Genomic DNA, 25,564 nt, shown 5'->3' on the forward strand with positions numbered 1-25,564 from the left:
CCCCCCCCCCCCCTCTCTTTACTCATCAGTTTCTAATTGTAATTATTGTTCTTTTGCTTTCCTTCTTTTTTTTTCCCTGACAATCTGTTTGCAGGTTGAGCTTAGCTTCTATGATGCTGCCAGCTCATCAACTGCTGCACACATTTCTTGTTCAGACCGAATATGTGATTCTATTATTCGGACTGCCTCTGCCTCTGCCCAATGCTCTGCTGAAAGCAACCAGTGTAGTTATTCATTCCAGTATGGAGATGCAAGTGGCACATCTGGTCAATACGTATCAGATATGCTATACTTTGACACAGTCCTTGGGGCTTCATTGATAGCCAACTCTTCAGCACCAATAGTTTTCGGGTAAGCTGTTATGGGTTGAATGTGATTGTTTTGAGCTAAAGTCATTCTAACTGATTATAATAACAAAATAAGTTTTCCTGAAAAGGAAAACAAAGAGAAACTAGCTAACAAAATGAATATGTAGTGGAGTTAAAACTGAAAAATGATCAAGTAGTCAACAATGTGCATGGAATAATCACTCCTTACTGGTTATCAGTTATCAAGGTTTCATTTATGTCTTCATAAAGAAGTTCTATTGTGTAAACATGAAATGTATCTTGTACTTTTGCATTTGTCATTATATTTGCTTATCTTTATGATAAAGAAGTCCTTAGAATACAAAGGTTAAGCTGGGATTTAATGTCATCTCCCTTTCAGTCTCTCACCTTTTTGTGTGTGTGTGTGGAAACAGGTGCAGCACCTCTCAGTCTGGGAGTCTAACTTTACCAGACAGAGCAGTTGATGGTATTTTTGGGTTTGGTCAACATGACCTTTCTGTTATATCACAATTGTCATCTCGTGGGATTACTCCAAAAGTGTTTTCACATTGTTTAAAAGGAGAGGGAAGTGGTGGAGGGATACTAGTTCTTGGTGAGATTTTGGATCCAAGAATCGTTTATACTCCCCTTGTACCATCACAGTACGTATTCGCACAATGTTTAACCTTTTTCATTTCATGGATCTGGTCCTCGAAATGTAAATATAAATTTGTGATTGAATTATGGTTTATGCAATTTTAGATCTTCAATCTGCCTGTTGTAATTATAATGTAATGCAGTCAGAATCTGTTCTGCATCCTTTCTATACCTTGGCTGTCTGTTATGGTTATGTTTTGAAAACACTTGTTTCTCAGCTTACTTCCTATTTCATTTATTTATTTATTTTTGTGCCATCAAGCTGAGAAACCAGTGTTTTAATTATTTATTTACTCCTTGTGAGTGGGTGGATGATATAAATGAATGTCTGGCATTGCAATAAGTCATTATCAGCAAAATCTATGTCCTGATCAAGTTGTTTATCTGCAGGCTTCATTATAATGTATATTTGCAGAGCATTGCTGTGAATGGACAATTGTTGCCTATTGATCCAGAAGTGTTTGCAACATCTGGAAATTGTGGAACCATTGTAGATTCTGGGACAACTTTGGCTTATCTTGTCCCTGAAGCTTATGAACCCTTTGTCAGTGCTGTAAGTTTGTCTATCGTCACACTTTTAGAATGATACAGAAGTCCCAAATCACCTTACTACTATCCCCTTAAAAAAAAGGCAAACCTTATCTGGCTTGCTGCCTTAGCTGATGGTAGCCTACCTTTATTGGGATCTATTTGGTTAATTGGTTCAACCTTATTGCTAAAAGATTCTATATTATATGTCTATCCAAAACAACATCCTTCTTTGATTTACAAGTATTTTACTTGGGCTATTTAACTGCACTGAAGATCATGAATCTTTCATTGCGCTGATTTTATATCTTCCCCTGAAGCCTGTTTTCTCTCTTGTTCCACAGATAACTTCTTCTGTCTCACAGTTAGCCAGGCCCGTCATATCTACTGGGAAACAGTGCTTTCTAGTTTCTACCAGGTTTGTTCAATTACAATTCTTTAGTGAAAGCTTGAAACTGTAGAACCAGTTTTCGTTCTGTTTGGGCACTTGAATGTGACACCTTTTTTCCCTTTATGCAGCATAACTGAGATATTTCCTTCAGTTTCTTTGAACTTTGCTGGTGGCGCATCCATGGCTTTAAGACCATCAGAGTACCTTGTTCATATGGGATTTGTTGTGAGTGCTGCAACCTGAATTTTAAATTTGTTTCCCATCAAACATCTAAATGACACTCCACTATGATTGCTTTAACAGGAGGGGTCCTCATTATGGTGCATCGGGTTTGAAAAAATGGACTGTGTTACAATACTAGGAGGTGAGTACCCTGCTTCCCTGGACTGATATAGAAAATGGTTATACTGTCTTTAGAAAACTCATTCACATCATTTAGAAAACTCATTCATATCATCAATCTTGCTTCACTTTCTAAAGCTTTAGTTCTTTGCAACTAATATTAGACTGTTAGACATTCTCTTACTGATGTATGCAGTCATTATTGAGTAACTTGATGCTTGCATTCTAATGTCTTCTTACTTTACCACCAAATACCAAACCTTGTATATAAATAATCAACACACACGAATGCACAGTATGGAATTTTCAATTAAAAGCACTTAGCTTGGTGTGTTTGTGTGTTTGTGTGTTTTGGGTGGGAGAGCTGAATGCCTGATTCATATACAAGGGCTGATGCTAATTACTTTAGGTTTACTTTCTACATATTATTCATTTTGTAGAGCAAATAGACAGCTGGACAGAAGTAGCTGACTTTTATTTTCTTGTCTCCTCAGATATTATTCTTAAAGATAAGATCTTTGTTTATGATTTAGCTCATCAGAGAATTGGTTGGGCTGATTACGATTGTAAGTGCCATCCAACAGTTTTTGTTGTATACCTGTCTCTTATTATTATTATTATTATTATTATTATTATTTTATTTTTATTTTTTTTCTCAAAACAAGAATGAAGTTTAACCCCCTTTTTTAAATGTCATATGTCAGGTTCTATGTCAGTAAATGTGTCCATAACTTCTGGTAAGGATGAATTTATCAGCTCTGGGCAGTTAAGCGTGAGCGGTTCATCTAGCAGTGTATTCCTTCATCTGCAACCTACTCCTTGCAGAATTTCTACTCATCTTCTGCGAACATTGATCCTCATGATAGGGCTCGGGTTCTCATTTTTGTAGCTCAAGCTACAGTTTTGGATTCCATTTTTTCTTGGCTTATTGGCTTTGCCAATTTATATTTATAACAATTGGCCAGCCATTGTAGTAGTGTGTGGATGATTCCATTGTTAGGCTTTCCTCGAACATACATTTCTTACCTAACCAAAGATCAGGGATGTCTCAATGTGTTTCCTAACTCCATCATCTCTCATACTAGACCGTTATCTATCCTGAATTTCCACATATTATCATTATAGCTGGAGATGGTAAAACTGTAGGAAGTGAAGATTGTAGCACTGTGAGGACAGGATTATGACAGTGGTTGATGCCAAACTGGTGAAATCGAAGCGGTAAAACGCGGATGCTGATGCATTCAGCTCTTGGCAAGCTTAGTTGTAGCGGATGGATCTTGTATCTTCCATAAGTTTGTTGTAGTATAACAGTAAATTATGTATTTTGTAGTATGTTTTGTTTATCTTATTTGTGTTTGGCATAACCCCCCCACATGGAAATTGTACAACATTTTATGAAGAGTATGCTATCAAATGAATGTATTGTTCTCCTAAAAGGCAATGCCAAGAGTCTCAATGATAGAGTATGGAACTCTTATGAGGACATTTGGTTTACGGAATGTGAGATTACCATTATTATAATATAAGAATTAATTATCAAGTGGAAAATTGAAATATGTTAAGATAATCTTGAACCAAACAAGGTTATATAACATTGCCCATCACCAGACTCACATTATCTAGGTAATCCTGAACCAAATGCCCCGAAGGAGTTGAAGGGAAGCATATTCATGTTTGAAATACATGTCTTCTGTAAAAAGAAAGGCAAACCAAGAGTCTCAAGGATAAAGTGGATAAGCGTTTACATGTTTCAGAAACATCTCTTCTCAAAAAAGAAAACTCATAGAATGTATTTCTTATCTTGCATTTTACCTTCTGTGCCTTGTCACAGCTATGAAAGTGGCAAGATCTTAAGAACAAACACTAAAAATTATCATGTGCTATGGAACAACTATACTAAAAGATGAAAACTACAAATAAGAAACTCCATATTAATAATCAGACAGAATTGGAAAGAACTTGAGCAGGAAGGATGACACCTGTTCTACAAGAACAATGGCTCTCTCATGGCACAGGTGTCATCTACAAAGACAAGAATACCTCCTAAAGGAAACCAACTTTTAGCTGCTAAACATGTTAAGGAAACCCTAACTTCATTCTAATGAACAAAGCATACTTTGCACACAACTAATTGTAATGTCCTACATCACTCCTCTCAGGGAAGAATCATTGCAGAAATCATCCTTTTGCACCCAGAAGACAATGGCAGAAGTTAAAAGAACAGGTGGTATTATGCCAAGCTCATCTTGGCAAAGAAAGGGAAATCAATATCACCATAACAATGATATATTGTAGATACAAGAAAACGACTAAGAAGAGAGACCGAGTATCTTTCAAAAGAACAAAACATTTCATTCCAATTCCAATTAACAATTTAGACTACATGTCCTCCGCTTACTTCCCCTTTACTTAGTAGGGCTACATGTCTACATTGAAACCACTATAAAAGACTCTGCAATCCATATATATATATATACTTCAGCTCTTGCTCAAGCTTGCCTGAGCAGCAAAAAGCCCGAAGGCCACACTTAAACATGAAGCCATCATCATTTTTATTTTTTTTTGAAAGAAAACATGAAGCCATCATCATTTAGATATCAAGACTTCATCTTTTAGTACTTTCTACAAGAAAAATAACAACTTGATAGAATTAAACATAGCATCATTGTTCCTAATGCAGTCAATAAAGAACTGATAATGCCCTGCATTGCCTTCAAACTGTTTCCTAATCATCAATAAACCATTCATCCCATAAATCTAAGAAATGCATTATTAATAGAATCCAAAAGACATCAAATACTGTATTTCATTTTCCTCTAGCAACAGCTATCAGTTATCATATTAAAACAAAAACACTGAAGTCGTTTCATATTTCATAAAACTCATTTTTAAAAAATTAAAAGAGGAAGCAAAACAAGTACAGCGTCAGCGAAGATAAGCTGGGATCTTAATGCGAACGAAAAGCATACTCATGACGTAAGCAATGACAACAGAAGCAACTCCCGCGGATGCGAAGGAGATCCTTACACTTTTAGCACGGTTGCGATCCAGTGCTAGGTCGAGAAGCACGATCCCAATTCCACCCAGGACGAACATGAATCCAGACGAGAGCCCTTCAATGATGTACTGCCCGTTGACCCGACCCGGCATGAAGACGACGGGTCGAACCGCCCCGGTGAAACGGTCCTGCGTGGATCCGATGCCGGGAGGCTCGACAATGACGTCGTAGACGATCCCGGAGACGACCATGAAGTAGGTGAGGAGGATGAGGCTGTAGACGGTCATGGCGGAGGGGAGAGTCAGTGAGGGGAGCTTCAGGCGGAGACGAGGCGGCCGGAGGAAGGAGTACGGGAGGATCCTGAGCAGGTGGAAAATTGGATCGATGGAGAAGTCGCCGGCGTGATCCGCGGTGGCGCCGGTGCCGGAAGAGCCTAGGGTTTCCGATTTCGGAGGCATTTCTCGAGCTGACGACTTCTTTAGTTCTCTCCACGGAGTGAAGACTGATATGTACTATTGAACGACTCTGTTATAGAGCTGATGAGATGATTTCATTTTTAACCATTTCGGTAAAAACAAACTGGTAAAAACAAACTAACAAACAGTTAATAAATATATTGGGCCATGTGGAAATCACAGATCAGATTTTACCCTTTAATCAAGGCCCAATGTGGATTGGGCTTTCATTATAAAACCACCCAATATGTAAGGTTCACTGCATTTCGGCAAATTATACCATGAACCATGGTCTACCTCGCAATCTCGCATTGTAGATATTGGTCCAAAAATAATCTTCAAATTTTGTATATATAGTTGACACATTCTGTACCTCTGCAGTTGACCGTTTATGTACCTGTAGTTATCATATTATGTGTCAGCAATTATCAAGTTATTTGTTTACATATACCGAAACAATTAACTGTAGGTACATAATTTTCGTATCAGACTTCACAATGCAATAGGATGGTCCATGGTATAACAATTGCTACATTTCTTATTGGTATTCGTTATATACTACAACTGGCTCCCACTCATGCTAGCTAGACTTTTGCAATGTCTCATTTTGTTCTACATGACCAAAAAGGTCTCTTACCAATTTTAGAGAAACATTACTGTTATCTAACCCATGTTGTTGTAAATGTGTTCCAATTGTTAAAGGAAACAAATGCTTTAGCTTTCTCACTCTTGCATTATAACAATATTATTGTTTTTGTGCATTCATATAAATACTTCCACCTAATATTTTCTTGTTTTTTATATCTCAAATATATAGTACTAATAGAAATTGTTGCATCAAATCATCAATACACGCCAGTCAGTTGTTTTTCCATATTTCGTCCTATTTTACCCTATTTTAAAAAATATACCAACCTTCTTTTAATATTTGTTCAATTATAATAGGTGGTACTACATCATAAAAGTTTCATTAAAAAGTATAAATTGAGATCAAGTATTGTACTATCTCAGTTCAAAAAATTGAACTTTTTATTTTATATTTTATATGCATTTCGTTGATTATATTTGATTATGTTTCAAAAGAAAAAAAAAATTAAGGTTATTTATAATAATGAATAGTGAATGGAAAAATGTGTGGCTGAGGAGTCTCTGTTTGTTATGGCGCCTTTTATTGTAAGCTGTGGCTGCGAAGCAGAGCCGAATTCTGCGCGTGTACGCATTTTGAAGCCAACCCAAGTTTTTTTTTTCTTTTCTTTTTTTAATAATGTAATTTGTTCTAAAAAAAATAATAAATAAATAACTAAGAGCAACACCATTTATAATTTTTTAAAATTAATTTTGTGTAGGGTCAAACATGAGGTACAAGAAAGATAGTATAAAAGAGAAAATTGAGGTTGTACTGCAATAGAAGGTTTTTTGTGGGGTCTATTAGGAAAACAAGAAAAACTAAAAGTTGAGGTTGAGGCGCGTTAACTTGTTAAGCGCAAGTTTCACCCACAGTTGTGCACACGTCAGTTAAGCACGTTAATAACTATTTCAGTTTTTTTTTCCTGCTCTCTGTCATTTTCTTTATCTTAATCACTCATGCAAAAATTCATTAAAATACAAAACTATTGATATTGCTCTAATTCTACCTTCATGATGATGAATAATGGCATGTTAAATTTGATAATAGTTGACCATGACCACTTATTAAATTGCGCTGTTAATAATGCGTAAATCTCAAGATATAATAAACATGTTTAACTTATTGAGTCATCCCTTTCGAGATTATTTTTAAGTCAACTTTCATTAATAAAATAATATACATAAAATGGGATGGGAGAACAATATGAATTGAGATTTTGAGAATGATATGTAATAAAAATAATGAATGATTCATAAATTTTACAAATGGCTTTAATATACTTATGAACAGAGAGGGAAAAACTCCCAACATAATGACTTTGTGTTTCTATGTACATGTAAGTTACACATACTCATCAATCTCTAATACACGGAAAAAATGCATTCATCAATTATGGAGTTACAAAAACTATAATAAATGATGCTAGGTGGTAGAAATTCAACAAAGTTTGAGTGTTAAGGTAAATACAAATGGGTGATTCGAAATATTAGTACGTGTAGTGTAAAAGAAGTATAAGTGTGGTTAATCCTACAAGGTATATACATACGGGAGAATGTTTTTGTGCTAAGTTATTATTAAGCGGTCAAAGACATCGTGGTCAAGTAACATAGGTCACATGTTCAAATTTCAGTGGGGTATTGACTCGTATTGTTTCAATAGGTTGAAAAAGTATGCATAGACAGATAATAGGTGTAAGCGAAGCATATTTAGGTGTCTCTGTAATTGAGGAATTGAGGAGTGTCACTATTTCTGTAACCTGCTATAACATGTCTGTAACCTGCTATAACAGGTCTGTAGAGCTCCGACGATATTCTGGCAAGGGATTTACCAGCAGGTAATTGTATGCTATAATAGGTCAGTAGAGCTCCGACGATATTTCGGCAAGGGATTTACCAGCAGGTAATTGTCTGCTATAATATGTCAGTAGAGCTTCGACGATATTCCGGCAAGGGATTGTCTGCTATAACAGGTCAGTAGAGCTCCGACGATATTCCGGTAAGGGATTGACCAACAGGTAATTGGCAATTTCCAATCGATTGAAGATGACGACCAACTCCTTATGCTTTGTTAACCAATTGGTTGTCATCTCCCGTCGACGGACAAGGCCACCAGTTTGGTCGCCTTTTCTGACAACTTGTTGATCAATCTCTTGTCGAAATGTCGTTGTAGCATGTCTAACTGTAACTTTTAAAAAAATTTAAAAATCTAATTAATTTATTACGATGGTGTATTTGATCATTTTCTCAGAATATTATGATAAGATTAGTGAATTGAAGAGGGTGATCCTTACGCTCCTACTCGAGCGTAACAAGAGCAACTATTTTGGTTTCTTCTGAGCGAAAACGCCACATCTCCTGTGCCCATGCAAAACCATCCCCCCCCCCACCCCCAACCCCCTAGCCGTCCGTCATTTACAGTTAACATTCATTGCTCTCAATCCAAATTCCCGCAATTTGCTTACTTGATTAATGTTGGATTTCATCTCTTTTTTACTTTTCCATAATTACCCTCTTTAATCCATCCTCATCTTCTCAACTAAACCCAAGCCAATCCCTTCCTTTATATACCTTCGCATTTTTCTATTTTTATTATTTTATTTTTCCCAAACCCAAACGCCTCTCCCTCTCTCTCTCTCTCTCTCTGTTCTGTTGGAGTAACGTGCTGCATTCCGAGCTCCAACGCCGTCGTTTTCTGCTGGAGAGACCAATGGCGGCTCCTCAGACGCCCGTGACGACGCCTCCGGCGTCCTTATACGTCGGCGACCTCCATCCTGACGTCACCGATGACCACCTCTACGACGTCTTCTCCGAGTTCAAGAGCCTCGACTCCGTCCGCGTCTGCCGCGACTCCTCCACCGGCCGCTCACTCTGCTACGGTTACGTCAACTTCATTTCTCCTCAGGATGGTATATCACTCCACCTCTGTGTTCCTGCTTGTTGTTCTGTTTACGTGTTAGCCGTGTGATTGTTTAGATACGTAAATTGTTTTTATACGGCAATGCAGATTCATCTGATCGGTTTCTGGTGCTCCGTTTGGTTTGAATTTAGTTGATTAATAGTATTTTATTTTTTTGGCTGCCGAATTTTGATTAAATCCTTGTGTTCAATTTTTTGATCAATCAATCAATGGATTTAAGAAGACACGTGTGTTTATGATATAGAGGAAATGTATAAACATGTGTGTGAGTGTGTCTGCATACAGATGAAAATTCAGTAAACCTCAGTTTTTTTATGATCTCAGTTTGTTTATCAATCTAGTCCTGATTCTCTGATGCTTACTTTGATAAATCGATGAAGAAATGGCTAATCGGTGGAGATCATGGTGTGTAGTGTGTACTCCAATTATATATGGTAGAGATCATGGTGCCTTTGTTCAATTTGACTAAGTGGCTGCTCTGTGTTTCTGTACTGAGGTTCTGTACTTCTATATCTGATTGTTAATGCATCGCAGTGGAATTGCTTGCCTTGCGAGCATTTAATTTTTGTTAATGCCTATAGACTATAGTACCATTCAGTTTCATGCTAGGTCTTTTGATAATTAGCATTTCTGTTACTCCATAAGTTATAGTCATTATGAAAATTGTCTGACAGTAAACTGCATATATGATTGCAAATATTGGATTATTGATTCTCAATAACTGTTTTTTTTTTCTTTCTTGTCTGTTGCATGTATAATTAACTACCTCTGACTTTCTTATTAATTGCTGGTTTTGTTGTTTAAGTGTTGGACATTGTTATTTTTCCATGCAATTGCTTTAAAGGTTAAATTGGAAAGTTGTTAAGCATTTGATTTTTTGGTTGTAGACATGTACCTTATTCTTATGTCAATGGCCATTTAGGATTTGTGCACTAGCTTTTTATTAACCAATTATTGATTGTGAATCATGTGGATGTACATGATCAAAGTCTTGGAATCTTTGTTAGCAGCTTCCATTTACTAAATTTATTGTTTTATTTTAATTTTTTAAAAACACGTTGTAGCTGTACAAGCTATTGAGGTAAAAAACCACTCAACTCTGAATGGAAAAGTGATAAGGGTTAGTTGGTCTCGACGCGATCCTGATATTAGAAGAAGTGGAGTAGGGAATGTATTCATTAAGGTACATTCTGTATCTGTAATCTTCTGGAGATTATACATATGTCTGATTTGAAATGTGTAATTGAGGTTCACAATTTTGCTGCAGAATTTAAGTGATGTTATCGACAATACAAAGCTGCAAGAAATGTTTCTGAGGTTTGGAAATATTTTATCTTGTAAAGTTGCCATGTCTGATGATGGAAAAAGCAAAGGATATGGCTTTGTCCAGTTTGAGTCTGAGGATTCTGCTATTGCTTCTATTGAGCAGCTCAATGGCTCTCTTGTTGAGGGAAAGCAGCTGTATGTATCATTCTCTATTTGTTGGCCAATATTGCAAATTTGCAATTGTTCTTTTTTCTTATATCCGCACTTGTATATGTATATCTGAATGTTTTACACTAACTTTTTGAATAGTTATGTAGGCAAGTTTATCAAAAAGAGTGAGCGCATTTTACTAAGTCCCGATGCTAAGTACACCAATCTTTACATAAAGAACTTGGATCATGACATCACAGTGGAGCATCTCACGGAGAAGTTTTCTGAATTTGGGAAAATTGCGAGCTTGGCCATCTCAAAAGATGTGAATGGAGCTTCAAAAGGTTTTGGATTTGTTTGCTTTGAGAATCCAGATGATGCAAAGCAAGCACAAGAAGCTATGGATGGAACACAACTTGGTAAGTCATGTGCTGTTAATGATGTCAACATGTCATACTCAAATGTTTTATTGACTGCTGCACCTTTTAAACATTATATGTGTGCATGAATAGGGTCGAAGAAGCTTTATGTTGCTAGGGCACAAAAGAAAGCAGAGCGTGAACAGATCCTGCAGCATCAGTTTGATGTGAAAAGGAAAGAACAAATAATGAAATTCCAGGTAGCTTTATTTCTGATTTTATTACTTGAATGATGCACCATCTGTCATAATATTTTCTCACTGTAGCTCACTTGAACATTTCAGGCTTCAAATGTGTATCTCAAGAATATTGATGATGATATCACAGAAGATGAGCTGCGGGAACTTTTTAGCCAATGTGGCTCAATTACTTCTGCAAAACTTATGCGAGATGATAAAGGAATGAGTAAGGGCTTTGGATTTGTTTGCTTCTCCACACCTGAGGCAGCCGTTAAAGCTGTTGCTACTCTCCATGGTTAGTATATGTGAGATTTTATTAGTTGGATTTCTTTTCTTTTATTATTATTATACTGTTATTATTATTTTGTAGTTCTGCAGAATTTCAAGACAGATGTACATTGTACATCTCTGATTGGGGCAAATCTTTTTGCATGTGTATTCAGTAGAAGTTATCTGTATTTGCCTTCAGTTATTGTGCAATCAAGTAGCTCCCTTTCCTGCTAGAAGGGAAAAATCTGGTTTTCAGTATTGAATAAGAACCGGCATTTCTTATTTGCAGAATTTGGAGATACATTTGATTCCATACTAATATTCTTCACATTCAAAATACTTCCAGACTTTATTAGTTGCTCAATGAATTCACCTCTAGTCCTTTTTAGTACGGAGTATTATTATTAAAAATTTACTGCGGTCACAAAAACTCTGTATTGTCTGAATTGTCGTTTTGAGTTGTATTAAATCACCATACCACTTTTTGAATTTGGTGTATGTGGACAATCTGCAGGATTTATGTTCCACCGAAAGCCTTTATATGTGTCATTTGCTCAGAGGAAAGAGGAAAGGCAAGCACAGTTACAGCTACAGTATGCACAATGTATGACTGGACTGCAAGGATCTTCAGCTATTTTCCCTGGCAGATATCCGCCTATTTACTACCCACCACATGGTATTGTTCCACCAGTATCAGTAAGACCCGGTTTGGTGTATCAGCCTCTAGGTATGAGGCCAAGTTGGAGAGCTAAGGGCTTTGTAAATTCAACTAGACCTTCCTTTCAAACTTCTCCAGTTCCTATGGTTTGTCCTTGCCATCATTCTTTTTTTTTTTTTTTTTAATATGTTCATGTTAGTCAATCAACATGCAATTTATTACTCTTTTGCATGCTCAATGGTCTGTATTGAGTTTCACTATGACATTGATTGATTTGCCATAAATATATATGTATATCTTTTCCAGTTTCCCAATGCTACTAGACAACATAGACAGAACAGGGGAAGGGTGCAGGGAAATATCCCTGCTCAATATTCAGCGCACATGCAGCCAACTCAATCAGTGGCTTTAGGGAAAGAATCTGTCAACCAGCAGGTAGGCAAAATTTCATTCAATTTTGTTTGTGCACATAAAAAATTTGAGATGTTGATAAGTTTTTCTTTTATGGTTCTTTTCACTGGTCAAACCACATTTACTAATCTGTTTCTTAGCTTTTGAAGAACCTGGTGTTCTTTGGAGCTGAAAGATGTGCCTTTCTAATACACATGCACAATTTGCAGCGTGTTGGGCAGGGGAAATATGTTTCTAGTGGTTCATTGCATGACATGAACAAGGCATCTACCGCGTCAACTGCTGTGGCCATTCCAGATGGATCTGGTGCTGAAGGACCAGAAATGTTGAGTAGTTTGCTTGCTGCAGCTTCTCCTGAGCAGCAGAAACAAATACTTGGAGAACGCCTTTATCCACTTGTCAGTGAACGCAAGGTGAGATTCATTTTTATTTCTAATTTCTTCCCTTCTGGCTTTCTCTATAGATCTCCTATCTTATAAACATTCTAATGTAAGAAAAACTTGTTCACAAAGAAAAGTAACCAATATCTATCCTATGTTATATATAGCCTGATCTTGCTGCAAAGATTACGGGAATGCTGTTAGAGATGGACAACTCGGAGCTCCTCCTCCTGTTAGAGTCACCAGAATCACTGGCAGCCAAGGTGGAAGAAGCTCTGCAGGTGCTCAATCTCTCTAAGGCTAAAATATCCACTCCGGATGCCATTCATCCTAATTATATTTCTGCCGAGGTTGCTGTCAATTGAGAAAAGTCTTTTTGTCTTTTTCTTTTATTCAAACATAGAGATTTTGCCAGGCTAGAGATACCATGCGGCATTTATCTCATTTCAGTCCTTTCAAACTGTAGACTATTTCTGTTTCAGCAACTTCGCTAACTTCTCGATTTAGAATTTTACTTTAGTTTCAACAAAGTCTCTTACTCGCTTAATTAGCCCTTTTTTTTTTTTTTTACTTCACTTCCGTTTTTTAAAATATATACTTGCTATATGTCTACATACCAGAAGATGATTTTATAGGTCCTTCATATATAAAACTACCAAGTCTAAAGTAAATACTAAATATGTAACGATACACTGGCTGAATTTGGCTTGGGCCAACACGTAATGTATCGTACAGTGACAGACTGATAGTGCAATCTAAATATTCCTCCCATACTACCCGTCATTCATTTTCGTATTCAGCCAGCTTGGGCTAGTTGAAATGTTGAATTGAGCTGCCTATTTTATAATCCTTTCATTTCTTCCTCAAACACTTGCCTTTTATTTGGTAACACAATATGAAGCCTATGGACTATGAAAACGCGACGCAGTGGTGGGTCGTTATATTTTTAAGCTATTGTTTGGAATGATTAAACCTGACGATGAATCCTATACAATTATAATCAATCAGGAAAACTGGTTGATCAGCTTATCTTTATTGTAAACAATAACATATAAATCCGAATTGCTGCAAGTTTTATGTTTAAACAAAATGTAATTCATTGCAGGGAGCTGATGCGCTGAAGTTGCCAATCCAAATCTAAGACAGCCAAAGCTTGAGAGGACCATAATAATAATAATAATAATAATAATAATAATAATAATAAGCACCTTCTCATTATCTTTAGTTACTGCAGTTATTATGTACTCCGTATTGATATATCTATGTAGTGCTTGATGCTTTAGTTTATCACATTAGATTACAGAATCATAAAGATGGCATTTCTATGGACAGCGCTGATTCCTGAGAAAAAAACGCTAGTGGACTGAAAACACTCAGGCCCAACATTGGTCGTCGACCCTTTAAGGGCTTGGCTTTACTGAACAAGTTTCAGAATCTCATCACCTGTTTCTATTATGTGAGGTAAACAGTTTTATACAGTCTATCAATTACAGAAGCCACTAGCAATCTCTAGAAACACACACTCTGTAGTCATGGTAACAGTGATATCTCTGTATGTCAATGAATTATTAAAAAACACCACCACTCAACTTGTGAGCTCCTCCATTAAGCCCTGTAAATCGTATAGCTAAACATCATGACAATTTGATAGTGTTTTGAGTAACCAAAACTGATCTGAAGAGTAGAGAATCACCTGTGCTATATACTGCTCTGCATCAGTTCTTCTAAGAAACAGAATAGCATGCCGAGCTAGGTTAGCTAACTGATCACTAAGCACAACAGTACCAATGTCCTCGAGGACCCTCACTTTGATGTAGGGATCTTTCGGTGGCACCATATCCTGGAAAAATAATGATAACATGATTACAATACTCGTAACAAAGCCTTACCCCCAAGTAAGAGTCTCGTAGTAGAGGCATAACTTGGGCCTAGTTCGGATTAGTCTCAGGTGGTGGAGATACTATCATACTAACTATTAAGTGTTATATGCCAAAAAAACAATAACCTTCAAGAATGGGGAAGAAGGGGAGAAGAAACTAGTATCGAAAAATTCAACTGGCAAGGAGTTCACATGTCATTAACCAGGCAAAACAGTCCTGAAACAACTTTGTTGTAAAAAATTCTCTAATTATAAGGTGTAATGTGTTCATGTTGAGAAAAAGTGACAGAATGTTGACACCTATTACCATATGCTCTACACATATATGTTGTTTTGATGCTTCTGTTGGAAGTGTAATGTCTGAGGATGAGTTTCTTACCACTCCCAAGTCAAGATCAAGTTTTGACATGTACTCCTGTATAGTTTTAGAATGATTCTTGAAATACTCCTTCTCTGAACTACTCAGCTTCTCCTCAATTTCTTCTGGGAGTACTCGCTCAAGGGTCCATCCTAAACTACGAATAACTTCTGCTCGATTGTATCTATTATGGGAAGAAATAAGAGAAGATCTGTTAGTGAGGATATGTACCCAGACAACAGCAAAAGTCATAATTCACCCATTCAAGCAAAAATGTTTTTAGAAAGGCATTTACACATAAGCCATCAGACAGCGCTTATTGCGGATTAAAGACCGGAGATGAATCAGAGAACCATAGTAATCAGCATCTTCAGATGGTTGGCTAGTAGAACTTTCAATGGGACCAGACCTGGAGAAAAAAGGGTACCATTGCATCATAGTAAGAGCAAACATCTGGATATCATGATTTTAAGGTGGCAACCTAACTTTAACATAAATGGACAATGTTCAAGCAAGTACAGGTTACAAATTGTTCATGTAGAATATCCATAATCATTCTATAAACTTGACCCTTAAGACATTCACTAGTAAACCATGAATAAAACATTTCTAGTCATGCCATTTTCTTTACAGAACTTGAAACTAAGATGAAAGAAAACATTAGATATTGAATACACAGAAAAAATGCTGTTCTTACAATGTACTTCCATTATTATCTCCTGGGATCAAAAGGCTGTGGTATCCTATTTAGTTAAGCTTGGAATGCCCATGTACAATCAATAAATAGCCTTGCTGGAAAACTTGTTTCGCCATTAAAATGGAACAAGATCTTTCCAGTCCCTCCATTTCCATATCATCTCGATAGCCAATAACAAAGTTAAGAATAGTGGAGGCATGGCTTTTGACATAAATGTATTTGGTAAAATTTATGCAGGAAGTAATGAAGTTTATCACAACATCACAAGCAGCAAGTGAATTATAGAGTACTATACAAGATACACATCTACAGCAGCATGACAGGAAACTGGGATGAAATAACACAATAAGAGCATGAAAAAGAACAAACAGGAATTAAAGGAGATTCAGTCAACAAGAAATTCACCCAAAAGAGTTACCTAAGCAGGGATTCAAGATGAAGGAAATGGCTATTACATTCTTCAGTTACTTGAGTAAACAGATCACTCTGCATAGGAACAAAACAAATCAAACTAAGGGGCTACCTAGCCAAGTTGGTCAGTCTGTTTAGCTATTAACCACAAGGTTAATAGTTAGACTCAGAAGCGAGAACGGCCTAGTGGCCATGCAAGGCTTACCCAATGCACACACTCGGGTTTCCCTCGTATCTCCAAAACAAATCAAACTCATCATAAAACACCCAAGGTATACAGCCCACTTACATTGTAAGCTGCAAGCTGCCCAGGTTCACCATCAGCAAGTTCTTTGACTAGCTCACTCCCTTTCTTTCCATACATCTTATGCAATCCAGTGATCTGCACGCACACCCTACAAACTGTACCAAAAATCCGTTCTTTTAAGCATTTCATCTAGCACGTAAACTACAATGGTTAATGACAACTAGTTTAGAGAGTAATCCGCTGTAATATAATTCGCCATTTGGCCCACGAACACATTAAAACTTTGGATCCAAACACGACAAATTCTTCATTATAAACGACACAGAACACCTAGAAATCGCGAGATAATGGTGGTTTAAATTGAAGATCGAAACTGCAGGCAAAGATTTAAAAGAAAGAAAAAAAAAAAAAAGCGATGAAAATCAAATTACCTGAAACAGATAGCTGCTTTAGGAGATGGAAATTCTACCGAGATACATGAACTTGCGAGCAAAGAATATCAATACGTGTCGACATCAAAAAAGATGACTATGAATGCTTTGGCGGGAATTTATTTGGATAAGGCGGCAATGCGCATTGACTTTTTAATCTGTCAGATGGGCCTCCAACTCTTTAACAATGGCATAATGCGGCCCATAGAGAAAGGGAAAAAAAATCTGGATATAGACTCTGTTACATTGTAGATGTTAATATTTCTCACACAGACTCAATCTCGTAATTTCTTATTTGAAAGAGTTACTATATGTCACTTGTGACTTAACCACAAAATCATTGATTATGTCCGAAGATTAATTAATCAAAAGATATTTCAAGTTGTCATTGGCATGTCTTTTAAAATTTATAAAGAATTTCGATGTATATACAATGAGGTGATACCAATTAGAATGTCTTGAAATTATGCGAGTCCTAGTAAATGATTCCAAGCAAATTGAAAAAAGTTATTAATTTTGGTGTTTAATGATATCATTTGGATTTAAGGGGGAGGGGGTTGGTGGGGATGTTAGGTCTTAACATATATGTGACATACTCCCATACCGAACTAAAATAGCCATCACACAAATAATTTAGGAACTAAAATAGTTATTTTCACAAAATTCAAAGTCAAAGTAACAAAGACTCAACTTTACCAATCAACCAATATGTTTATTTGTATACCCGATGGGCTCCAAAGTATGATCGAAATAATAATTAAAGTGAGATGTCAGCTTGACCAAGATGACTCCAAGTAGGAAAGTGGATGTGAGCCTTTTTTTTCTCTGAACATAAGGTAAGGGTGCATTTGGTAGCGTGATATGTAGTATAATTCGGGAAAATAAGTGGCAAGAAGGTCTAGAAGGAGCTATCGGCCTAGGCCATGGGGGCGTTGGGCGACGACCCCGTAGAGGGTCAAATGGATTGGCACAAACCGTCAAAAACGGGTCGGCGGGACGCTCTAGGGGTGGACCTCAGGTAAACCACTCAGGTGAAGTGGTAAGGTGGGGTTATGTGCGCTATTTTCATACGGTTGGCAAAAACCCGGACATGCTATGCGACGTGGCACATGGGAAACTGTTTGGCGAGAGAACACGACACTTGGCGGGATATGCGTATGGCGGAGAAAGACGAATCATTGTGGTCCACACACCTGTCCACGATATGCGGTTCACAATGATGCTAATTTTGATTGGGATGAAGTTCGAACATAAGACATTCCTTATGAAAATCAATTAGTAAGTAAATAATAATAAATAGTTAACGGAATATTTTGTTACTAACATTTACACTAATAGGGTGCATGGGTATTTAGAAAAAGTAAAATGATACGGAGTATAATATAGTGTAAAGTAGAAAAATAAAATGAAAATAATAAAATCAAAATAACCTTAACCATTCATTTCATTAAATAATTGTACGGATATTGTTTAGTTCTCGTTATAGGTCTAACTTTATTGATATTTATTGGTATATATATATAGTGTAGGTAGAAGTAGATATAAACTTCATTCTAAAAATCCCCTATTTAGTCCAATCAAATAGATTAATCAATAACCCCCCACCCCCAAAGAAACACGTTTTATAACTTTATGTTGGAATTGCCTGCACGCGTGCACATGTGTTGTCTCGCAGAGATATTTGTAGACACCAAAGAGAATCTGCATCTATTATTTATCAAAATCGTGGGCACACAATTCAGAAGTTGAAATCTAAGCGTATGTACTGCTAGGAATCGAACCTGATATATAAGCTAGATGTTAGGACCTCAAGCTACTAGACTGAGAATTGAGTGAACCAAGGAATGATGTCATGGGAATAAGGGTGTCTATTTATAGTGCAGAACTGTAGATGACCTTCCAGATTGTTGACAAGTGTACGACATCGACTAGTCTTTCTTATCCATCCTCTATGTGTCTATGTAGGCCTCGTGTGATCGTGTATTCACCCACGTCTCTAACTTCTCGATCTCATACCTTCTCTACAACCCTTATCCACCCCTTACTATCACCCTCCCCCTCGTCGGTGGGGGTGCTGATGGTGCGCAGGGGGTGCTTAGACCCCGCTAGCAACGCCACGTCACGGGGTGCCAAATGGGCCGCCAGAGATTGATCATCGCCCCTCACTGCCGCATGTACGCTCATGCCTTCAATACTATGCCCCCTTCAACCTCCTTACTTCACCACCCCACTTATGTCAATATTTTCCCAATAACATGGACCCCTTAGGGTCCCATGTCGCCATCATAAACAAAATTGTGATTCACATAATATAATGTATTTGAAGTATGACACACATACTACAATGTATTTGACATGTATATGATTTACAATGTATTTGAGTGATGAGAAAAACTCACAATCACTACTCAATAGTATACACTGTATATGTAAATTTCACTTATGTATAATAGTCATAACGTGCAATAATCATGTTGCACCCACTAAACCACCATTTTCAAAATATACCATGTTCAACTTGATTTGAGTTATTAAACACAATCTAAATTTAGTGAGGCAATTTTACTTGTAGCAAGCTTCGCTCTGGAAATGAAATAATATTAATGAAAATATGTCCCATTGTATTCTTATTACCATAATATAAAGTGAAATTCTTATTTTTTATATTTCACCTTGCAAATCACACACAATATTTAATAACAAGACCTGTTTTTCACTATCACATACACCAAATAATAACACATTATTTGAACCAACATCTGTGTAGTTTTGATTTAAAAAAAAAAAAAAAAATAGTTATAGTTTTTTCTATCTCACCACTATATTTAATTTACTAAAATGTCCAATATTGAATTGATACAAATAAATAACTCATTTCTATTGCCTAAACGTTGGTCAAATACTAGGACAATCAAACAAAAAACAAACAACCCAAACGTACGATCATGCCTCCTAGAGTCCAAGGTTGCTTTAACACTTTAAACATTATTGACTATTTACTAATAGTTTAGGCAAAAATAAGTCAATAAACAAAACAGTGTTTGTATTCTGTCTCTATCCAACTTTATATTTTTTATATTTGTATGCATTTTTTAATTTTACTTGATCCAAACTTGCTATAAAGTGTTATAACATTAAAAAAAGATTTGTTAGTTTTGATTGGAATATACTAGTTGTATTTGGTCGGGGTATGGTTTGAGGTCGTGGGTTCGAATCTTAAGCCCTTGGGTTTGAGTCGGTCAACTATGAGTAACCTAGGCTGGTTTACCTCCTTGTGGTCTTTTGCCGGCTAGAGTCATAAGGCGATGATTTACTCACTACTCACACAGTCAGGAGTGGGGTGTATAAGAATAGCTCATATATAAAAAAATCTTACTTTCTTCTTCAATGATACTCATCAATATAACACATTATTACCAAATAATTAACATTCATCAAGTTTAATAATTTCATTTAAATTAGTGAATAGTTAATAGTACGAATATATTTGAAACTACCTTTTTCTTTAATTTGAGTCAATGAGATACACATCGACTATTGAGTAGACGGCAGTGCATTATTTGTTTATACAAATAAAACACATTAATAAATGGTATCTAACTAGAAATTATAACATAAACAAACCAACGCTGTACAAAAAATGATGGTTGTTACGTTGTAGGGTTGTGTTGATTTAAACAATAAAAATTAAATAATTACTCCGTATTTTAAAAGGCACTTAAAAAATTATCTCCACCTTATGATGATAAATTGATAATTAAATAACTATATAAATATTATTAATGGGAACAAAAAACTTTATCAAATATGAAATTAGGTATACTTTAAAAAATAGGATTGTGCAAGGTCCAAAATTATCGACGAACCAAACCGATTCGAAATCTGAAATAAGGGGAGTCTCATACCTGAACCGTTCCCTTAGTTGTAGCGGGTATGATTCTAAACACCGTTTATAAATGATAAATTTGTTTGGTTCCAGCCGTTCCATTAGTTGTAGCAGTTCGATTCCAGTTTCAATTATTTTTGAAAAAAGAGTCAAATAAGTCCCTAAACAATACGTGAAAAGTCAGCTAAAGCTCCTAAACATTTCAAAAGTGTAATTAAGCTCTTTAAAATGTTAAACTGGGACAAATAAGTCCAAAAAAATCGATAAACAACATGCAATAGCAAATTATGCGAAATCTCCAGATAGTGTGGTGGAAGATGAAGTCCAAAAAATGGGTAAAACTTCACAAAGAGAGTTCACTTGTCACTTGGGAATCGAACTTGAGTTATCCCAAAATTCACTTGTCATATTGAAATCAAACCTGAGTTCTCACTTTTGGGTTACAACGAGGTGTTCTCAAATATAAATTAATTTTTTTGAGTACTACTGATCCTATTATAATATAATGAGTCAAAATAAAATTCACTGAGACTTAAACCCACTCATTTTATATGGGAGTTCAACTGAGTGACACTAGACTAGGTAACTGGCAAATAGAAATTTAATTACTTTGCTGCAAATGAGAAACTACGTAAATTAATCACGTGTGCCCTATAAATATTCATAAAGCTGACAACTTCGCCCTGCTTCCTTGACCACTCCCAGGCCGCCATGGACGTTCTCCGTTTCGCCACTACACAATCTCCCAATCTCCGTTGCAAACCCCTGCCGCCGGCCGCTGCCATTGCTCCCAATTACACCGTCAAGCCCGCCGATGTAAGGAGAGCGACTAGCGGAGCTTCAATTCGCGCTGCGCTCTCGAGGCCGGAGGCGCAGGTTTTGTCCGCCACGCCCACAGCCGCCGAGAAGCAGTTGCGGCCTGCGACGCGGCCTGACTTGCCGGTAGTGTCTCCGGCCTCCTTGACCAGTGAGCCTGGATGCGTTATTCCGAATCTGGCTTGCCACGATGGAAATGAGCCCTATAGCTACAAAGCTGTAGAGTATTTGACCGCGATATTGTCATCTAAGGTTTACGATGTAGCGTTTGAGTCGCCATTGCAGCTCGCCTCGAAGCTCACAGCGAGGCTGGGGAACAAAATCTGGCTCAAAAGGGAGGATCTCCAACCTGTAAGCCCTTGGCTATAATTACGACATCTTTTGTTTCAAAGTTTTATTTTAAAAAATATATTAATCCTTAATTAATTTTCTCGAAAACTCTATGAATTTATAACAGCATAATGCCGGTTACCTGCTAAATCACAGCTGAATAAGTGAGACGAATTATTATTATTATTCTTATTGTTGGTTTTGTTTTGTTTTGTTTGGTGGTTTCTTTAAGAGTTGTGTTTTAACGTGATCTATTGTTTATTCCGAAAAGACTAAAACCTCAAAGATCATTTACTGCTAGTAAAGTGCAAAGAAAACTGTAAATTTGCAATCCATTGTAATAATATATGGATGTTACCTAAGCATGAAAGCTTTTGTTGCTGAAATATTGCAGTTTTCCTTCAATGGAACATAATAATGTCATTGGTGTTGATGTTTTCCTGACTTCATTGGCAGGTATTCTCATTCAAACTTCGAGGAGCTTATAATATGATGGCTAAACTCCCAAGGGAGGTATTGGATAAAGGAGTTATCTGTTCATCTGCTGGTAATCATGCCCAAGGGGTTGCTTTATCTGCACAGAAACTTGGGTGTGATGCTGTGATTGTAATGCCTGTTACTACACCTGAGATCAAGGTTAGGCTTTACTCTGTATGCCTATATGGTTATTCTATTTTTCTATTTTAACGTTCCTTCAGTTACTTTGCCTTCAACCCCAGTTCTCTAAAACCCTATCATGGATTTTTATATCTGAGCAGTGGAAATCAGTTGAGCAATTAGGGGCTACTGTTGCTCTTGTGGGGGACTCGTATGATGAAGCACAAGCATATGCAAAAAAGAGGGCTGAAGAGGAAGGGCGCACATTCATCCCTCCTTTTGATCACCCTGATATCATTGCTGGGCAGGGTACAATTGGAAAGGAGATCATAGGCCAATCAAAATGTCCAATACATGCAATATTTGTTCCTGTTGGTGGTGGGGGGCTTATTGCAGGTATTGCTGCCTTTGTGAAAATGGTTAATCCAGAAGTAAAGATAATTGGAGTTGAGCCATATGATGCAAATGCTTTGGCATTATCATTACGTCATGGTGAAAGAGTAATGCTGGACCAAGTAGGAGGTTTTGCAGATGGTGTAGCAGTCAAAGTGGTAGGTGAAGAAACCTTCCGGATATGCAGAGAGTTAGTAGATGGAGTAGTTTTTGTTGGCCGTGATGCTATGTGCGCCTCAATAAAGGTTAGTTCCATACATCTCAAAGATTTTAAGCAGAGACTGCATGTCAAACACTGTGGTAGAGCTAGTTAATCTTCTTTCTACAGATTGAAATTGTGTACATGTACCCACGCTTCAATCTCAAAATCTTACAAATATAAAATTTCTCTCTCGTAACTGCATAGCTAATTTTTTTTGTGCATTAAGTGTGTAACAACTAATTTGATCAACATGTGTTTTTGAGATTTTGAATGGTTTCTTTTAGTACTCAGTTGCTCTCTTGTATATAGGATATGTTTGAAGAGAAAAGGAGCATTTTAGAGCCGGCAGGTGCTCTTTCCCTTGCAGGAGCTGAAGCATACTGCAAGTACTACAACCTCAAGGACCAAAATATAGTAGTAATAAACAGTGGAGCTAACATGAACTTTGATAGACTAAGATTGGTAACTGAACTAGCAGATGTTGGTAGACAACGTGAAGCTGTTCTTTCAACCAATTTGCCTGAAGAGCCAGGCAGTTTCAAGAAATTTGTTGAACTTGTGAGTAATACACAGTTCTTTTTATGATTATGCAATATTTTATCTTATATAACATTATAATTGAATAAGAAATAAGGGGAAGAAAAGGAAAGAAAATGTATTCTCAAGTAAATAATAGTTTATTCTAATTTTCCCGTGTTACTAGCCCTTCAACCTTATCTTCATATTTTCCAGTCATTTTATGTCTGATATATATATTAAACTGAATTGCAGGTGGGGCCCATGAACATTACTGAATTCAGATACAGATACAGTTCTGGTCAAGGACAAACTCTGGTACTATACAGGCAAGAGTTCTATGATCTTTTAAAGATATTTATTTGTGTGTATAATTTTCTGCATATAGGTTATCTTCAACTTTATTATAAAACAAAGGATGTCTGAAAATGACATGCAGAACATTTTGTTTCAGTTATTGTCTTTTCATATGTCTTGAATTTCCTAGAACAAAGTTTCATTTTGAACTATTATGTTTTGGAATATTGCAGTGTTGGTCTTCATAAAAAAATGGAACTTGATGCAATGGTGGATAGGATGACACTCTCTCAATTTCATACCATTGATCTGACAGATAATGACCTTGTCAAAGATCATCTACGCCATTTGGTACTGTCTCTTTGGATCTCATTATTTGGAGGGTTCCGTTATCTGATTTGGATTGGTTTCAGCAAATTGTCTCATTGTTTTTACTCATTTGGCTATATGTGTTAATGCATATTAGTCAATAATATAGTGATGAACGACTAGTATTAGCATATTTGTTCATAATTTGAGTGGCAAAATATGTATTAGGCCAATAATCAGTAAATCTAACCTAGTGGGTAAGTACGTGGTTTCTTCAGTTGCATGAAGAAAAAATAGCTGCATTACATGCGAAATTGAATTTCTTGATAATCTGCTTGAACCTTATACTTTATTTTGAGTCAGGAATGTGGTGCTTCTGTGTTTAATAATGAATAGTTACCCTTTTACTTTTTGACAGGTTCCAAAATTTATGCTTTCTATTGTGTATCCCAATTAATTCATTCACAGCACCTATTTTTCTTTCCCATTATGGGCATTACGTGCTTTTTTGTAACCTATCACGCTGAATCTCTTTCAGATTGGTGGCCGATCTAGTGTACAAGATGAACTTCTTTGCCGGTTTGTTTTCCCAGAGAGGCCTGGTGCCCTAATGAAATTTTTAGACGCTTTCAGCCCACGATGGAATATAAGTTTGTTCCATTACCGTTCACAGGTTGCCATTTCTTACCACCTTTTACTTTTATTTTCTCTCCATGTGCAAGACGTTATTTTCTTCTGGATATTATTGAACTAATGTTTTTATTGCAATTCAAAAGGGAGAAGCTGGTGCAAATGTGCTGGTCGGTCTTCAAGTTGCCAGCAACGAGATAGATGAGTTTAAGCAACGAGCCAACAATCTGGGTTACGAGTATGCTGTGGAAACCTGTAACGAGGCTTTCCAACTCTTGATGCATTAAACAGGTCCATCAGAGTATCGCTCATGCTTAGGCGCAAAAGTTTTATGGCATTTTACAATCCTATAGATTTCCCTAGAAATCCGTTTTCAGCAGTACTATTAAGGTTATGTAAAACCTATTGGCTATTGTGCCACGCTATGACTCTAGTATTCCTTGGCATTATTTCTTGATGTTTTTAGGCCTGCATTTCATGTTACTTCCCTTATGTATTTTCATAATGCAGCATGTATTGTGCCCTTTTATCATCACCGTATAATGTCATATTGTATGTGTACAAATTTGTGCACTGTGCATGTCTACACAAATTTCCTTTGAAACCGAG

At 36.7% G+C, this 25,564-nt stretch overlaps 5 protein-coding genes across 9 annotated transcripts in view; 3 read left to right on the forward strand and 2 right to left on the reverse strand.

The window, feature by feature from the left end:
* Positions 1 to 3,667, forward strand: part of LOC116006946 (aspartic proteinase-like protein 2) — a 6,419-nt gene extending 2,752 nt beyond the window's left edge. The window contains exons 3-10 of one of the 2 annotated variants that reach the window (XM_031247479.1): positions 95 to 351; positions 743 to 970; positions 1,356 to 1,518; positions 1,838 to 1,911; positions 2,013 to 2,109; positions 2,188 to 2,248; positions 2,721 to 2,792; positions 2,931 to 3,667. In XM_031247479.1, the coding sequence (XP_031103339.1) occupies positions 95 to 351; positions 743 to 970; positions 1,356 to 1,518; positions 1,838 to 1,911; positions 2,013 to 2,109; positions 2,188 to 2,248; positions 2,721 to 2,792; positions 2,931 to 3,115 (1,137 nt within the window). In that variant the 3' untranslated portion in view covers positions 3,116 to 3,667. The remainder of the gene's footprint in view (positions 1 to 94; positions 352 to 742; positions 971 to 1,355; positions 1,519 to 1,837; positions 1,912 to 2,012; positions 2,110 to 2,187; positions 2,249 to 2,720; positions 2,793 to 2,930) is intronic. The other variant, XM_031247480.1, reaches the window with a different exon arrangement.
* A 1,306-nt stretch (positions 3,668 to 4,973) lies between these two features.
* On the reverse strand, positions 4,974 to 5,736 carry LOC116006314 (oligosaccharyltransferase complex subunit ostc). The gene has a single exon (XM_031246637.1). The coding sequence runs from the start codon at positions 5,680 to 5,682 to the stop codon at positions 5,152 to 5,154; it is 531 nt and encodes a 176-aa protein (XP_031102497.1). The 5' UTR covers positions 5,683 to 5,736; the 3' UTR covers positions 4,974 to 5,151.
* Positions 5,737 to 8,740: 3,004 nt separating this feature from the next.
* On the forward strand, positions 8,741 to 14,251 carry LOC116007555 (polyadenylate-binding protein 7). Of its 3 annotated transcripts, XM_031248268.1 has the most exons (11): positions 8,744 to 9,212; positions 10,288 to 10,406; positions 10,491 to 10,684; positions 10,799 to 11,058; positions 11,152 to 11,258; positions 11,343 to 11,532; positions 12,022 to 12,311; positions 12,472 to 12,600; positions 12,786 to 12,989; positions 13,124 to 13,237; positions 14,062 to 14,251. In XM_031248268.1, exons 1-11 carry the CDS (start codon positions 9,014 to 9,016, stop codon positions 14,095 to 14,097), a joined length of 1,842 nt encoding a protein of 613 aa, XP_031104128.1. In that variant the 5' UTR covers positions 8,744 to 9,013; the 3' UTR covers positions 14,098 to 14,251. The 3 variants fall into 3 exon arrangements, with proteins under 3 accessions (XP_031104127.1, XP_031104128.1, XP_031104126.1); XM_031248267.1 differs by lacking the exon at positions 14,062 to 14,251 and having other exon boundaries at positions 8,741 to 9,212; positions 12,022 to 12,266; positions 13,124 to 13,506; XM_031248266.1 differs by lacking the exon at positions 14,062 to 14,251 and having other exon boundaries at positions 9,014 to 9,212; positions 13,124 to 13,506.
* Positions 14,252 to 14,382: 131 nt separating this feature from the next.
* Positions 14,383 to 17,110, reverse strand: LOC116007556 (DNA replication complex GINS protein PSF1). Of its 2 annotated transcripts, none has more exons than XM_031248270.1 (7): positions 16,980 to 17,110; positions 16,591 to 16,703; positions 16,309 to 16,376; positions 15,489 to 15,602; positions 15,215 to 15,377; positions 14,650 to 14,796; positions 14,383 to 14,568 (listed from the first exon to the last, which is right to left on the reverse strand). In XM_031248270.1, the coding sequence occupies exons 2-7, from the start codon at positions 16,663 to 16,665 to the stop codon at positions 14,542 to 14,544; spliced, it is 594 nt and encodes a 197-aa protein (XP_031104130.1). In that variant the 5' UTR covers positions 16,666 to 16,703; positions 16,980 to 17,110; the 3' UTR covers positions 14,383 to 14,541. The 2 variants fall into 2 exon arrangements, with proteins under 2 accessions (XP_031104130.1, XP_031104129.1); XM_031248269.1 differs by having other exon boundaries at positions 16,591 to 16,878; positions 16,980 to 17,091.
* Positions 17,111 to 21,548: 4,438 nt separating this feature from the next.
* Positions 21,549 to 25,520, forward strand: LOC116006625 (threonine dehydratase 1 biosynthetic, chloroplastic-like). The gene is made up of 8 exons (XM_031247067.1): positions 21,549 to 22,032; positions 22,468 to 22,647; positions 22,770 to 23,246; positions 23,513 to 23,761; positions 23,975 to 24,048; positions 24,250 to 24,367; positions 24,864 to 24,998; positions 25,102 to 25,520. Exons 1-8 carry the CDS (start codon positions 21,577 to 21,579, stop codon positions 25,240 to 25,242), a joined length of 1,830 nt encoding a protein of 609 aa, XP_031102927.1. The 5' UTR covers positions 21,549 to 21,576; the 3' UTR covers positions 25,243 to 25,520.
* The last annotated feature ends 44 nt before the right edge of the window (positions 25,521 to 25,564 follow it).

Source organism: Ipomoea triloba, chromosome 15, assembly GCF_003576645.1.
Source record: "Ipomoea triloba cultivar NCNSP0323 chromosome 15, ASM357664v1".
NCBI lineage: Eukaryota > Viridiplantae > Streptophyta > Magnoliopsida > Solanales > Convolvulaceae > Ipomoea > Ipomoea triloba.